Source organism: Oryctolagus cuniculus, chromosome 1, assembly GCF_051225735.1.
Source record: "Oryctolagus cuniculus isolate XC-2025 breed Fujian yellow rabbit chromosome 1, ASM5122573v1, whole genome shotgun sequence".
Classification (NCBI taxonomy): Eukaryota; Metazoa; Chordata; class Mammalia; order Lagomorpha; family Leporidae; genus Oryctolagus; species Oryctolagus cuniculus.
Genome location: NC_142867.1, coordinates 144,708,285 through 144,725,523, shown reverse-complemented (window position 1 = coordinate 144,725,523; position 17,239 = coordinate 144,708,285). Strand labels below are relative to the sequence as shown.

The 17,239-nt window shown below is 40.8% G+C and overlaps 1 protein-coding gene and 1 long non-coding RNA gene across 6 annotated transcripts in view; one reads left to right on the top strand and one right to left on the bottom strand.

The window, feature by feature from the left end:
- Positions 1–899: 899 nt before the first annotated feature.
- LOC138843017 (spermatogenesis-associated protein 31D4) lies at positions 900–6,897 on the top strand. The gene is made up of 4 exons (XM_070049912.2): positions 900–1,235; positions 1,944–1,989; positions 2,431–2,491; positions 2,769–6,897. The coding sequence occupies exons 1-4, from the start codon at positions 1,050–1,052 to the stop codon at positions 6,844–6,846; spliced, it is 4,371 nt and encodes a 1,456-aa protein (XP_069906013.2). The 5' UTR covers positions 900–1,049; the 3' UTR covers positions 6,847–6,897.
- A 3,152-nt stretch (positions 6,898–10,049) lies between these two features.
- The window catches only part of LOC149128681 (uncharacterized), a 127,454-nt gene continuing 120,264 nt past the window's right edge, over positions 10,050–17,239 (bottom strand). For 3 of the 5 annotated variants that reach the window (XR_016236214.1, XR_016236215.1, XR_016236213.1), the window contains exon 4: positions 14,936–16,978. This is a non-coding gene — a long non-coding RNA (uncharacterized LOC149128681). Of the gene's footprint in view, positions 11,128–14,926; positions 16,979–17,239 lie in introns of those variants that run through there. The other 2 variants (XR_016236212.1, XR_016236211.1) reach the window with 2 other exon arrangements.

Genomic DNA, 17,239 nt, shown 5'->3' with positions numbered 1-17,239 from the left:
AGCTTAAAATAAAGTTTGAAAAGATTTTAGTTTTAAAAATTCTGGGTTGATTAGTCAAAGGATTATTTGTATATAGAGCATGTCTCAAAAGTCTTCATTCAGGGCTGGTGCTGTGGTGTAGTAGGTTAAGCCTTCGCCTGTGGCGCCAGCATCCCACATGGGTGCTGGTTTGTGTCCCAGCTGCTCCTCCTCCCATCCAGCTCTCTGCTAATGGCCTGGGAAATCAGTGAAAGATGGCCCAAGTGCTTGGTCCCCTGCACCCACATAGGAGACCTAGAAGAAGCCCCCTACTCCTGGATTTCAATAGACCCAGCTCTGGCTGTTGTGTCCATGTGGTGAGTTAACCAGTGGGTAAAAGACCCCTCTCTGTCTCTTCCTTTCTCTCTGTAACTCTGCCTCTGAAGCAAATATATAAATAAATGTCTTCATACAGTTTAAGCTATACTAACCAGAAAAATAAGTGCTAAATATAGCCCAACATTGCTTGAAGTCATTATATATATTTATTTTACACTTATGTGTTTTGTGCCTGTTGAATTATGAGCCCCTCTGAAGACAGTAAAGGCTGAAACAAACAAAATAGTACTTAGCATTCATAAGACTAAACAAGTATAATGAACCTAAATTTTGAATCTGGGTTGGTGTAAGGCAAAAGCAGTATAGCAGGTGGATTCGGTGATATATGTGATCTTAAGAGTATACATGTCTGGGTACAAGCAAAAATTCAGACTTTCAAGGCTGTGGAATTGGTGAGCTTTAAGTCAAGGGCACCTAATAGTAAAATGGACTCAGGTCACATGTGAATTATAGATAGAAATTTGACATGGATAGGGGAAAGCATGGAGTTTGAAGATAGAGTGAAAGGGCTGGGCAAGCAGATCTGCTGGGCTCTAGGAAGGGGCGGGGCTGTGGGCACATCATGATGTCATCCTCTCTAGTCTCAGACTCCCTTTGTGACTCATGATCTGTGATGCAGAGCTGGAACTATATAGTCAAGGGCTTGAACCCTCAACCTTCAGTTGCCTCTCAGCAGCATTGCGATTCAGATAATGGAGTACGTCCTCTCATTTCTGAAGAGCCATTCTGAGCTGTGGCTGAGCTTCAGCTCGATTTTTATTGATAGCAGCCTCAACTACACTCTTATTAGTGGGTTGCGGTTGATCTTTTTGTACCTGAGCTACCTGGTATTAAAGCTATTTTTCACAACCATCTGGAAAAAGAAGACCACCGAAAAGGTAAGGAACTATGGGTGAACTCCAAGAAGGATTTGATGTTGCTGTTGTTTCCCATTTCTGTTCTCTCATATCTAAACGAGTTTGGTTTCCTCAGAGAGAAGCCAGAGATGGGAAGTCTGAGGAAGGAGAGAGCACCACCTTCCTAGGGGCAGAGGCTAGGCAGGGATGGGTTTGGGGGGAACAAAGGCTTACAAGTGAAGCTCACAGACCACCTGTCTGGTATGGTGGAGGGTTCTAGGATAAAATCCAACACTCTGCTGCAGTCCTGTTATGGCTTCACTAGAGAATTTGGCTTCTCTGACGGAGGTCATTCCTCCTCACACTTGACCATGAGTCTCATTCCCATGTCAGGTGTCCCTCCATCAAGCCTTCCTTTCTGTTGAGCTGAGCAGGAGAGCAATGCTAAGTGTCTGATAGAGGCTGGAGCCCGAGTTCTGTCCCCGAAGTACATGTTTATCTGAGGGATTACAGATGGAACAGTTGGACTCAATTCTGTGCCTTTTTGAGCATGGACATTTCACTGAAACTCTGCATCCCATGGACAAAATTTTATTTTTAAAGAAGGAAAAAATAAAAATATTGGATCACCTGTAAATATTAGTAATGTAAGTAATACACGTTTATAATTTAAAATGAAGAGACATTTGGGGTGGTAAAAAGAGGAAGAGAAGTGAAACTAGTCCCTCATTTTTTACTTTTTGTTCTCAGTGTCGGGGTAGAGCCAAGAGGCGGCGGAAAGGTGGAACATTTAGAGGTAAGATTCTCTGTGTTCACATTGATCTTTGCAAGGGTGATCCTTCCTGTTTTAGATCCAGGGCCTCTGAGAATGTCAGTTGCTATATACAGTCTGTCTGCGAAAACAGAATACTCAGAGGAGAAACAGGTACTGCCCAAAATGTGATGAGGTGAGAAATAAGTATGGACTACTAGTGTCTTGTAGTCAGAACTTCAGTCTCCTGTCTGTATAGATGCCCTTTGACTTCTCGGGTACTCACATTCTTCACTGAGTACTTTATAAATATTGCCACATACACATGTGAGTGTTATTAATATTATCATTGACAATCTTTCCATAACTACTGATTCTTGGAGCATTCAGAATTTAGTATCCCCAGGGGCTCTCATAGAGGGATTCCTATATGATTCTTATTGCTTCTACTTTCATTACATATGTTCTACTCTCCTGATTTCCCAGGTTCAAGGATTAACCAGAAAGAAGCAGAGGAGGGATGGAAGCTTCTTTCTGTTTTGAAAAGGTGATTAACCTTTCCTCTTTTTCCTGGTCCTTTTTTTTAAAATATGTTCCATATATTCCAGGGAATCAGTGAAGCCTGCCATTATGATGTGAGGCAGGTAGCCATAGGAACGGAATGTGATAAAAGCCTCAGGGAGGGGCTACAGAGTTAGTGTGACATCAAAAATGTGAGGTGATGGGAACAGTAGGCTTGGGCTATCCCTATCCCCACTAGGCCGGCAGACCCTCCTTTCCATGTTCTGGTCTTGACCACAGCCTTTTCTTCCTGTTTCCTGTAGACCCCAGAGCCAACATCAAGATATCACCAGTTTCCGTCACCTGCTGTGTCCAGACCCTCACTGTACGGTGTGTAACAGAGTGGCTGCCAAAGTCAGTCGACTGCTGTCGCTGGGGAAACTGATAGATGATACTTCCTCTGTGCATTATATGGCTTCCTCAGCTTCTGTGATTAAGACCTCATTGACTGTGACATCTGGCCACTCAAAAACTCATCCAAGAGGCCAAAAGTCAGCCTCTTTGCATGTGCCATCTCCACCTCCCCCTTCTACTGTCTCACTTAACCATGTTGCTTCTTTACCTGATTTACTGTCCCCCGACCCACCAGCTGACTCAGTACCATCAGAGCCTATTCCTCCCTTGGCTTCAAAACTCCCAGTGGACCCTTTCCCACCCCAACCTGTTGCTCTTTGCCCTCCCACACTACATCAATCTCAGAGATCAGATCATGATCTGCATCCAGAGATTGCTCTGTCTGTAATGAATAGCCCTGATGGGTTGTCAACTGATATTCCAACAGTCAGTGAAATTGACCATTCAATGCCAGAATCATCCTGGCAGCAGGACGAGGTCAAGGATGCCAAAGACTTGTCCTCTTCCAATGTAGAACAAGATAGTATCAAGCATGAGCTTGTTGATGGCCAATCTTCTGAGACCTCTTGCACAGAATGTGCATCCAACTTTGTAGAACCCACTAACTGCTTGTTACTCAGCCATGACAATCTGGCACTCTTGGAGAAACAAGTAAGAAAGAGGGGTGACTTCCTGATCCAGAAAGAAAGGGAAAATAAAATGCAACCATTTCTAAAACAACTTAGTTCAGACCACCAACTGAATACTTCAGAGTCAAGTGCTGATAGACATGAGTCAGCAGTCAGTCCAGACCACCAACTGTATATATCAGAGCCAATGGTAGAGTCAGATGCTGATAAGCATGACTCAGCAGTCTCTCTTTATTTTGGAAACAGCAAAGGCAAACCAGAGGAGCTGCAGATGAACCAGCAATACTTTTGGGGTCTTCCGTCTTTGCACAGTGAGTCCTTGTGCTCAATTATCCGTCATTCAGATGACTGTCTCTCTACTTTGGTCATCTTTAATGGAATCTCCAAAGCTTCCACATCTCAAGGATCTTTAGGACTTTCCAATTTCCAACCTCTGATCTTGCCTGAGATCCAAACTCAATCCTCAACTAAAACTGTCTCCCAATCACAGTCACAACATGCTACTCCTGCACAGTCTCAGTCCAACCTTCAATCTCCAATCCCAATGTTACCAACATCTCCCGATTTCCAGCTTAGGATCTGTGGAGTGTGCTTCCATAGACCCCATAATGAGGCACAGTGTCTCATGCAATCTGACCTTCATCAGCTAGAATACAATGTGCTACAGAAAAAACAGGAATGTTTGTGGGGTTTACCCTCTGTGGTCAAAACATCTCGGGAATACCTTTGTCCTCCCCCTCCCAATGTTTCATTGGTGAGCCAGTCCTCCAAAATCCATGTTCCAATCTCCATCATTCCTGGAGATTACCCTCTGAGCAGTGAGCTTCGTAAGAAATTTGAGTACCACCTTAGAAAGAGACTCATTCAACACCGATGGGGCCTACCCCGCAGGGTCAATGAGTCTCTGACACTGATTAATCCTGAGAGAGATGTTCCTAAAATACATGCATCAAAGAGTCTTCACAGACTCAAATGGATATCTTTGTTGAAGGAACAGAGTAGCAACAATTTAAGGAATTCTGAATCGAGCCAACTTCCAATCTCCCATGAGACAAGCTCAGAAGAGTTTCAGTCAGATAACCAAGAGAAGGACCATCAGAGACACAGCCCAAAGAATGGCCCTAGTGATCATCTATTGAGTGACCCAGAAGGATACTCAGATAAGAGTTTAGGGTCTGACTCTGAGAAAGATCAAGGAAGTCATACAGTGAGTCTGTATGGCAATGATTCAAGGGCCTCAGGGATAAGTATAAATCAGAAACAACTAGAAAATGCACTCAAAGAACATTTAAATAAGAAAAGTGAAGAAATAAAAGAGGGTAGACTTCCTGAGACTGTTCATAGTTCATGGCATGCCCTTAAGCAGACAATATCTTTTGCTGAGAAATCTCACAGTGAAAAACAGATAGATGGGGCATCATCTGTGAGAAACTTTAACTTAAACACTTCCCAGGAGATTTATTTCTTGGCTTCTGGCAAACTAAAGATGCTGGAAGACCATATAAGCAGTTTCTACATAAGGATGAAGTATGGCCTTCCCACCAGGGTCCTTGAATCCATACAGATCTTCAGCAAGAGAGAGGACTCATCTTCTTCCTTAGGCCATTCCTGTTGTTCCTCCCAAGATCGCCTTAGTTCTGGGATGCATTCCAAAGTTATGGTATCCAGGTCACTCGGTAGGAGCTCTACAGCTTTGTGTAGAGACAAATTGAAGATGAGAAAGTCAGCACCCAATCTGGATCATCTCCTTCCTGCTGAATCACCTGTTGGGAAGGGAGGACAGGGGGACCTGAGACCACTGTCCCCAAAGGGAAAACAGGAGCTTTATGGCAGACAGAGTTGTCCGTGCATCACAGACAAAAAAATTAAGAAAGAGACTGGACCAGACAATAGACACAGCCCAGTGCTGGTGTCCACAAGTCATGATGGGACTGGACCTGAGCCAAAGGATAAGAGAGTGAGTTCCAGCAACAAAGAAAGGCTTCAGGCTCCCAAAGTAAAGACTTCAGAATACTTCCCAAGGTTTAACAAGTCTAGAGAGATATTTAAGGCAAAGGAGCTCCTTGCTCTTCGATCAAAATCTGCCAATGCTTTGACAACCAGCAAGTCAGGGGACTCTGCAGCAGTAGATGAGAAAACAAAGAAAGAAAAAACTACCCTGGCTACTGAAATTCCCTCACCAACATCAGTTTCCCAGGATCCTAAACTATCAGACTTTAGAAAGCACTTGCTGAGTGAATTAAAGTCGAAATTGGAGAACAGGGATCATAGCCCTGTTCAAGGCCAGTTCACAGATACGGCTGATGCCTCAGATAACTTGATTTCCAAAACCTTGCTGACTAGTGCCCAGGGTGTCTGCAATGGGAACATGGCAGGTTCTCAGGTTATGCATGCACATTTGGACAACACACCAGTCAGCATGGAACAGCATCAGGAGCCCTGGGTCCCTAAGCATATCTTGCAGAACTGCTGGGATAAGAATGTCCCTCCAAATTCAAAGAGACTGCATCATTTGCGACCAAAAACAGGAGAGCTTGGTGAAGGGGATGCAGGGTTGGGGACACCACAACCCAGTAGGAAGAGCTGCCCTGGTCAAGACAGGGCATTAAAGAAGATGCTTGGAAGCATATCTTCCCCGACCTCGTCACTGAAGGATCAGCCTCCTCCTGAAAATCTGTTCCAAAAACAGATAAAAAAATGTTTGCAATGGATTTGTCTTAGCAGCACAAACAAAGGGCAAGAAAGTTTCCTTGGAAAGGGGACTTCCCCACCATCATCTGTGCAGAGCCAAAGCAAAGTTAATAGTAGAGCTGCCTCTACTGGCAACACCAAAACTCTGCAAGTGAAGACACACATTGGCAAGGTGTTAGATGTGAAACCAGGGAGTAGCCATGGTGTCACAATCACCTGCCCCCAAGAATCACGTTTCTCTCCGACAAAGCCTGTGAAAACTCTTAAGGCACAATTGCAGGCCCAGGCAGATACTGTCCAGGGACATCCTTTTAACTATAAAGCTTCTTCCTGTAATGTGAAAAGTACCAAGGCATGTAGCCAAAAAGCACCCTTGGCTGACCAAAATTACCCATTGAAGAATGTACTGACCACAGACAGGGTGAGACGGTCCCAGAAAGTCGTGGCATTCAAGGATCAGCCACTATCGCAGAGGCATCTGGCATCCATGCCCAACAAAGAGTTCCTGCCCCATCCAAACCATACCTGCAGGCGTCTAGCCAGCCAGGTGTCTCAAACCACACCTACATTTTCTGAAGGCACTGTATTGGGAGATCTGTCTCTACTCTTCAAACATAAAATGCTCCTGCAGCATTTCCAGGGAGGAAGATTTCCTCCTCCCAAATAGTTTATCCCTTGTTGAACACACTGATTTTCCACAATAAATATTCTAATGATTGTTGTCTTTTATGTGTACTATTTTGGAGACATGGGATTTGTGTAACATAGGGTTTATACTTAGGGAAAAGAATTAGTTCAGCACTTACTCATCATCTCTTTTGGATTTAAATGACAGCCCACTGGAGCTCTAGGGGGATGGTTATCAAGTGCCCCTTAAGGCCCTCCCATCCCCGGAGAAGTCTGAGGACATGTGCTCTGTTTCCTAGTCTGTACGATATTGTGTGGCAACCCATATACCCTCCCCCTCACTGACTATTTCTTGGCTTCTAGAGGAATAAGGGAGGTAAGTCATCATATCTGAAGAGGGTCAAAGTCACATATCTTTTTCAGAAAATTGTGCTTAATCTTATTTTTTTAAAGAAAATATTGTCAATGACTAGAGCATGACACAGATGGGTGAACTTTGCCTCAGACATGGTTGAAGATTACTGCCATAGTAGACATGGGACTGATTGGGTTAAGGTCTAGGAACATTAGAACTGTTGGTTGAGAATCTGTCATGAAAGGCATAGTAATGCATTGGTAATCCATACTTTGGGGCAATGATGTTTTCCTACTGGAAAATAAGCTTATGCCACCCATGTGGGAGACCCAGATGGAGATTTGGACTCGTAGCTTTTGTCTTGCCTAGCCCCAGCCATGACAGCTATTTGGAGTTTGAGCCAGAAGATGGGTGATATGTCTCTGTCTCTCTTTCATTCTGTAACTCTGTCTTTATTTTTAAAAGATTTGTTCTTTTTTTTTTTTTTGAAATTCAGAGCTACAGGGGGAGAGGGAGGGAGGGAGGGAGAGAATCTTCCATGTGCTGGCTAACTCCCCAGATGGCCCCAACAGCTAGTGTGAGACCAGGCTGAAGTGAAGAGCCAGGAGCTTCATCCATGTCTCTCAGATGGATGGCAGGGTCCAAACACCATCCTCCACTGCTTTTCCAGGCTATTAGCAGGGAGTTGTATTGGAAGTAGAATAGCCAGGACATGAATTGGCACCCAATATGGGATGCCCGCACTTTACCTGCTATTGCTACAACACCAGCCCCACACTCTGCCTTTCAAATAAATAAATGTTAAACAAAACATTGGACAATTTCCTGGAAGGCACTTAAGGTAGTTTTTACAGTAAAAAGTTGGAAATTCTGGGTGTCAAAATAAAAAAAAAAAACATATTCACTGCAGCCCCCTCACTCTACCATACTTCTATCTTCTTATCCGGAGTTATGCCATTTAACTTGCATTGTCTGGAGCTTAACATTGCAGAATCAATGAAGATTCTGTGGAGGTCCTGGGATGGAAAAATTTGGGGGATGTGGCCCAGGGCAAGGAACTGCAAGCCGTGGAGATCAGTGGAGGAACTAATATCCCTGTGAATTGACAAACCAATAACATGGAGACCTCTACTCTCCCATCTAGAGTCTTACTCCAGTTAAGATACTGCCACACCCCAGAGTTTACCACTGGGAATGTCTTTGCCATATGAAGTATTATAGTCTGACCCTTTGACCTCAACCCTCTAACTTTGCAGCATATACTGTATATTTGTCAACTTTTGAACTCTGGGTCATAATTTTTCCACTTATTCATCTACCCAATAGCCTCATGTCTGCATTTCCTTCCTCTTTAAGCAGATTTTATTGTCTTCAAGATAATATTTAAAAGTCTCCACTACAAACGACTCTCATCCAAACCACTTTAATCTTTCCTGTCTGGCATTATCCCATTTCTCTGGCTTTTCCAGAAATGCATACCTATAAGTGACTAATAACTATTGTATTAACTTTATGATCAACTCTACTGATTCTAGGGGCAGCTCCAGCACTGCCTGGAAATAATTCATTCATTTCACAAATCATTATCCTATCCTATGTAACAGTGAACAAATAAAACAGAACTTAAGTCACCGATTCCCTAGTTCATGCTCTCTTCCATTCTACTCAAAACCATTTGAGATCTCCTACACTTTGCTGAAACTTATGCTCTCTCTCCTTGGTCAGCACATGTGTTGGACTCACCATTTACAGAGTAACTAGAAGCTACCTCATAGAAGTCTTCATCAAAAAACTTTCTCCCTCCCTCCCTCCTTTTGTCCCTCCCTTCTCACAGAAAAAAATCACTCTCCTTCCACAGTATTCAACTACAAAGGAATTAGACTTCTAGAAATGTCTTTATTGACAGATAACTAAGCTCTGGTCTTGATGGATTGACTTATGCATGCCAGAAATCCTTACTGCCTCCTTCCTCTCTTCATGAGGCACTCAATATCTTTTTCTTAAAGCTTTTCATCACAAAGATGTTTAAACACACACAAGATCAAGTAGAATAATGTGATTCTCTATGTACCTACTCTACAACTTTCAGTCACCATTTGGTAAGTGTGATGTCCTCCATCATTACACTATGATTAAAGTGTAAAGTCAATTTAAACATTGTTCATTCATCTCTTAGAAGGTATGTTATTTGCCTTATGCAAATGCCCTCAACATTTGTTTGATATTTAGTACATGAGGAACATATTTAACCACAACAAATGTAAACACCATTGGTGATTAAACCACATTGAGCTTTGTAGCTTTTGGCAATCAGTTCTGCTCTGCCTTCTAGTTAATCCTGAGAAGTCATTAGAAGGTATTCCTACCCCTACTCCATACAGAAAGTAATCTTACAGAACTAATTCAGTGCACAGTATTACAGTTCCTTAACCACACAGACAACATAACATTAAAAGGAACTGAAGTAGGAAACAGTACAGGTGGACAAAACCCTGAGATTGCTATGCAAATGTTTTCAAATATTTAGAAGAAATTTTTTCCTTTTACAAATTTAAAATGTTATTTTGCTTCGTAATACTTAGTAGATCAACTATACTAATAGTTCATGTCCTTCCTAAAATGCTACTGAAAGAATTATAACAGAAGCTCCTTGACTCCATTACTCATAAAGGAAGTAGAAAACCACTATGAAATGCCACTTCACACCTACTAGAATGATCACAATCGAAAAACCAGATAACAGGAGTAGGCATTTGGCACAATGAGTTGCACTTCTTGGGATGCTACCATCCCACATCCAAGTGCTTGGTTTGAATCTGGCTCTTCCACCTCTTTATTTTTTTTAAAACAAATATGTGTTTCTTATGGCTTCTTTTTTTAAAGATTTATTTTATTTATTTGAGTTACAGAGAGGCAGAGATCAAGAGAGAGGTCCTCCATCTACTGGTTCACTCCTCAGATGGCCACAATGACTGGAGCTGCACACATCCAAAGCCAGGGGCCAGGAGACTCTTCCAGGTCTCCATGTAGGTGCAGGGGCCAAGGACGTGGGCCATCTTCCACTGCCTTCCAAGACCACAGCAGAGAGCTGGATAGGAAGAAGAGCAGCAGGGACAAGAACCAGTATACATATGGGATGCTGGCGCCCCAGGCCAGGGCTTTAACCCGCTGCGCCACAGTGCCAGCCCCTCTTCTTCCTCTTATCTAACTTCCTGCTAATGTGAACTCTGGGAGGCAGCAGGCAATGACTCAAGTACTTGGGTCCCTACCACTCACTTCAGTGATCTGGATGGAATTCCAGTCTCTCAGCTTTGGCTTGGCCCATTGTTATGGGCATTTGGGCAGTGAACCTGTAGATGGGAGATCTCTCCCCATCTGTTTCTCTGTTTCTGTTTGTTTGTCTGTCTCTCTGTCTTTCAAATAAAATGAAAACAAATAAATAATAACTGGAAAAAAAACAGATAATAAGGTTTGAGAAAATGTAGAGAGATACAAAGTCTTACATACTGTTAAAGAGAATAAAAACGGTGTGTTTTGGAAAACAGTTTGACAGTTCCTTAAAATAGTAAACACAGAGTTGCCATTTAAGCCAGCAATTTTTCTCCTAGGCATTATACACAAGATAAATTAAAAATTATGCACACAGAAATGGCACATAAATATTCACAGCAACAGCATTCATAGCAGCCAAAATGTGGAAACCACACAAATATCCCTCAATTGATGAATGGATAAGCAAAGTGTGGCACATACTTACAATGAAATACAATTCAGCCATAAAAAGGAAACACTGATGAATGCTACAACAAGAATGAACCTTGAAGTCCTTGGGCCTCTGCGTGCACACGGGAGACCCGGAAGAATCTCCTGGTTCCTGGCTTCAGATTGGTATAGCTCTGGTCATTGTGGCCATTTGGGGAGTGAAGACTTCTCTCTCTCTGCCTCTGCCTCTCTGTAACTCTCCACCTGTCAAATTAATTAATTAAAAAAAAAGTCAAGGCAGAATAAAAATGTGTTGGGAAGGAGAGGGAATTTGGAAGAAGGACGGAGTAGCAGAGCAGGTTTTGTGGAGGGAACAAGATTTGAGAGCATTCAGGAACAGAATAGCTTCAAAGGGATTCTATGAGAAAGAATACTAAAAGATGTTTAAATTGTTGCCATGGGTAGATAGGTCATGCCCTCATCTTCCTCTTTGTTCAGCTTTATGCACTTTGGTACAGGCTACTCTGTTTTTTAGTAATGGTCTTTAGCAAACATGAATCCTTTTGAGGAAATAGGGGGAGTGCACTGTTGCTGAGTCTATTTCTGATTCTGTAGAGTTAAAAATACATTGTATATATAGAAAGGCTTATTTGAGAACAGAGTAGATGTTGAGGGTAAAAATCCCTGGGCATATTAGACTTTTTGTTCAAAACTTACATGGGGTCTGAGTTAATGCCTAGGTAACAATATGGTATAATGGAAAGATATGGTTGGAAGGTAGTGTGGAGGGATCTAAAGAACCCCAGGAGGATGAACAGATAATCTAGTGTGTAGGGGGATAGGACTGGGAATTCATCTCCCCCATGTTGTTCCTTCTCCCAAACTCTTGAACTTCTAGTACCTATGCTAAAGCTTTGTGATGTGGGCCTGGAAATCTGATCTAGAAGGTATACTCTTAGTGTCCAGTTTCTGATCATGTGGGCCATGTTCTTTGTCAGAAGGGCTTTTCTTAAACATGGCTGGGATACAGCTTGGTTTCCAAGGTATTCCTATCATTTACTTCCTGGGTAGGGCTTCGCCTTCTATTATTAAAGAGGGGTCTATGTTTTCTAATATTCTTGGAACAGAGGCATTAATCAGGTGAGTAAACCAGAGCTACTAAGAGGGTTTAGCTCTTTCGTCTGTTCTAACACAGGAATTTAATGCTATCAATTTCCCTCTAAGAACTGCTTTTGCTGGATTCCACAAAATTTCATAAGTTGAATTTTCATTTTAAAATACTTTAAAATTCCTCCTGACATATCTTTGACCCATGTGTTAATATTGTGTTGATTAATCACCAGGTATTTTGGGATTTTCTAGCTATCTTTCTGTTATTAAATATTAGTTTTATTCCATTGTGGTCAAAGAGTAGATTTAAGATTTCTATTCACTCCAGTAGTGTGGCATAGCAGGTAAAGCTGCATTCTACAGTGCTGGCATCTCATATGCATGCCAGTTCAAGATTTGGCTGCTCCACTTCCAATCCAGCTCTCTGCTATTCCCTGGGAAAGCCATAGAAGATGGCCCAAGTCCTTGGGCCCCTGCACCCACGTCGGAGACCTGGAAAAAGCTCCTGGCTCCTGGCTTTGGATCAGTGCAGCTTCAGCCATTGCAGCCAATTGGGGAGTGAATCAATGGATGGCAGTCCTCTCTCTCTCTCTCTCTGCCTCTCCTCTCTCTGTGCAACTTATATTTGATAAATGCCAAATAGATCAAGTTGATTGATGGTCTGTTCAGATAATGTTTTTATGAATTTTTGCTTGCTGAATCTGTAATTTACTAATAGAAACTTGCTGACATTCAAAAGTAGATTTATCTGTTTCTCCTGTGTTTCTATTTTTGCTTCATATACTTGTATTCTGACATTCTGTTTTTAAGTGTATATACCTATTAAGGACTGCTATTACTTCTTGATAATTGGCCATTTTGTACATTATGCTCTTTATTTCTGATAATTTTCCTTGTTCTAAAGTTTGCTTTGTCTGAAATTATATTGCTACCCTCCTTTTCTTGATTTGTGTGAGCATGGTGTATTTTCCTCTACCTCTTTACTTTCCATCTGTCTGTCTTTGTATTTAAAATGAGTGTATTGTGGGTAATATATTATCTTTCAGTAGGTAAAATTAGATGAATTACATTTAATTTTCTCAGACTTGGATTATTATCTACCATGTCTGGAACTGTTGACTATTCATTGCAACTTTTGTTTGTCTTCTGTGATTTTCAACAATAATTTTATTTTCTTTATCTTTGATTTAGATGATATTTTATTTACTCTCTCTTTGATTTAGATGATATATTAAGGTATACAATACATTTTGATATAGGAGGATATTTCAAAAGGTTTGTGCAAAATGAAACTAAAAGACAGTTTGGTGGGGCCGGTGCTGTGGCATAGCAGGTAAAGCCACCGCCTGCAGTGCCAGCATCCCATATGGGTGCCTGTTTGAGTCCTTGTTGCTACACTTCTGATCCAACTCTCTGCTATGGTCTGGGAAAACAGAAGATGGTACAAGTCCTTTTTTTAAGATTTTTTTAAATACTTATTTATTTATTTGAAAGTCAGAGTTACACAGGTAGGGAAGGAGAGGCAGAGAGAGTGAGAGAAAGGCCTTCCATCCACTGGCTCACTCCCCAGTTGGTCGCAATAGGCAGAGCTGTGCTGATCCGAAGCCAGGAGCCAGGAGCTTTTTCTGGGTCTCCAAGGTGGGTACAGGGTCCCGAGGATTTGGGCCTTCTACTGCTTTCCCAGGCCATTACAGAGAGCTGGAGTGGAAGTGGAGCAGCCAAGACCAGAACTGGAGCCCATATGGGATGCTGGCACTGCAGGCAGTGGCTTTATGTGCTACGCCACAGTGCCAGCCCCAATAAATACGTTTTTAAAAAGATATTTTTGTTCAAAAGTTTGAAATTCATAGTTTTCTTTTCTTTTTTTTTTTTTTTAAGGTCTTCCTTCCATTGGTTTACTCCCCAAATGGCCTCTATGGCCGGCGCTGTGCTGATTCGAAGCCAGGAGCCAGGTGCTTCTTCCTGGTTTCCCCTGCGGTTGCAGGTATCCAAGCACCAGGGCGATCCAACACTGCCCTCCCAGGCCACAGCAGAGAGCTAGACTGGAAGAGGAGCAACCAGGACTAGAACCGGTGCCCAAATGGGATGCCGGTGCCGCAGGCGGAGGATTAACCAAGTGAGCCATGGCGCAGGCCCCAAGTTTTCTTTTTCATAATATGCATTTCCATCAACTTTTTGAAGACTTGTCGTACATAATGAAATGATTATTTCAAATATTCATGTTAGGCAACTAACATAGCCATAATCTCAGTTACTCCTTTGTAATTTGCTTTGTTTCATGATCATTCAAACATCTGCTCTTTTAGCAAGTTTCCAGGACACAATACAATGTTACTAACCATAGACCTCATGATGTACATTAGTTCTCTAGACTTCTTCATCCTCCATAACTACAACTTTGTATATGTTGACCTCTATCCTCTCCTCCTACCACACCCACCACTGGTAGCTATCATTCTATTTTCTGTTCTATGTATTCAACTTTTAAATTTTCTTGTTAGACTTTCTATGTGAGATAACATAGCAGTTTTCTTTCTTTGTCACACTTATTTCCATTAGCATAAAGTCCTGTGGTTTCATCGCTGTTGTTGCAAAAGGAAGGCTCTTCTTTTTTTTTTTATTATTTTTTTTAATCTTTTATTTAATGAATATAAATTTCCAAAGTACGTCTCATGGGTTACAATGGCTTTCCCCCCCATACCGTCCCTCCCACCCACCACCCTCCCCTTTCCCACTCCCTCTCCCCTTCCATTCACATCAAGATTCATTTTCGATTATCTTAGTATACAGAAGATCAGCTTAGTATACCTTAAGTAAGGATTTCAACAGTTTGTTCCCACACAGAAACATAAAGTGAAAAATAATAGATGATTTTTTTTTAAATGATGATGAAATCAGATCAGACCTATTGTCATGTTTAATCCCAGTGAGAGTCAAGTTGGGAATTGATAGTTTCTTTTTTTTTTTTTTTTTTAACAGAAGATCAGTTTAGTGTACATTAAGTAAAGATTTCAATCGTTTGCACCCCCATAGAAACACAAAGTGAAATATACTGTTTGAGTACTCGTTATAGCATTAAGCCTCAGTGTACAGCACATTAACAAAAGGAAGGCTCTTCTTTTTCAAGGTCTCTGTAATTCTAATTATGAAGGCATTTAAAAATTTTTGGAAAATGCAAATTATGAAGAAACTGCATGGATTTCATTTTGTGCCAAATACTTCTCTTTAATTCCATTTTCTGTGAATTTTTCAAAATATGTCATGTGTGTTTATCTCCACTCTCACAATTTCTTTATCCATTTTTAGTTACTGGATTCTTAGGTTGTCTCCATATCTTGGCTGTTGTGAATAATGTTGCAATAAACATGGAGGTGCAGACATCTTTATGAGGCGCTTAATTCATTCCTTTGTCTCATATAACCACATCTGTTCTCTTTTGGTTACTGGTTGCATGGAATTTTTTTTTACAACTTTTCACTTTCAGCCTACATGTGCCCTTAAAGCTAAAGTGAGTCTCTTACCTGCATAAAGTTGGATATTGCTATTTTATTCATTTAGCCACTCTATTCTAATGGAAAAACTTAATCCACTTACATTTAAAATAATTATCAATATACAAGCATTTACTATTGCCATCTGTTCATTGTTTTCTGTTTTTTTGTTGTTATGATGTTCCTCTTATGATTTCATAATATTTTAAATAAAAATTTCAGGTGATTCAATCTTTTCTCCTTTCCCAATAACATTTCTTCCAAAATAATTCAGTGCCTGCATTAGAGATTGTAATATACACTCACAAGCCATCTAAGTCCATTTTCAAATAACTAAACTTTTACAGGTATGTTAGATATCTTATGATAAAGTCTTCCCAATTCCTCCTTTCTATTCTTTATCACATTCATTTCACTTATGCATATACTGTAAAGACCCAACTAGTCACCATTTTTTAATTCTTAATTAAGAATTATAGCATTAGATTAAGAATTAATTATTTTAATTACTAAATCAAGTCGATTCTTAATTAGTTAATTGATTTATGAATTATGAATAATCGATTTAATATTTTATTGATTTTATTATTAAAATTTTACAAAATTAGTATTAAAATTTTAATATTTAATATTAAATAATTGACAATAAATCAAATCAATTAATTAAATTAATGAATCAAACTGATTCTAAATTAATTTCTTGAACTAAATTGATTCATAAATTAATTCTTAAATTGAGAATTAAACAGTAAAAATCTTAGTTTACTTTCATTTATTCCTTTAATTTCTAATCTTTACATTTGATTTCTAATTAATTAAATTTAATTCCTGATCTTACAAATACATGTGATATAGCACACCCATCTGACATTTGGTTCTCATGCTTCCACATTAGAGAATGAATCACCCAATTAGTAGAAAAGCCAATGGAAGGGAACTCAGAGCATGTAACTTCCATTCTGAGGTGTTTTCTGTGTACCCGTGACCTTATTGAGGACTTCCATCAAAGGGAGATATGGTGGCTTAAAGAGGTTGAGTTACTGAGTGGGGTCTACACAACAAGTCTTCTTTCTTACCCTGATCTCATATTCTTCCATTCAGAGAAATACCAGACGAGGCAGTAAGAAAGTTTGTCACTCATGGACCATCTATTAAGTGTAATGTCCAAAAGGAGGTGGCAGCAAGTAACCCCTCTTGATCACGACGGAAGCTTCATAGTGGGTGGGAGGTTTGCTGACAAAAATGAGAGGGAAATTAATGTTGCTCATCCTACTTTCGCAGCTTTAGGTACTCTTCAATTGTCGCAGGGTAATTTACTGATCTGTTGATTACACTTTCCTGCCTGAAGGAACTCCAAAAGAAAGAATGTAACTTTTCACGCTTGTCTTCTGAGAAGTTCTGGGTTCTTGGTCTCAGGAGCTATTAACAGTTTCCATTCCAAAACCAGCTTCGATACATCTTTTGTACAGTGCTATCCCAATTCTCATGTAGGAGTGGCATTCATCTAGGTGCTCCTAGGAAGAGAAGATGAGGTTGAAGACAATGAGGGAAGGGATTGAAAGTTGGAGAGCTGCCTAACAGTAGCATTGTAAAGACGGGTTCTAAGTGGATGACTCCCGTGTGGAAGTCGTCTAGGAAGCAGTAGTGGTTCCTAAGGATGAAATTATATTTGCTGAGATGACGAATGTTCAAGCTCCATTGTCTCGGGAGCTGCAGCAAAACACTGCATTGGCCAACCTAGTATCTGTGTTTGACACTGGATACTAAGCTAAGTA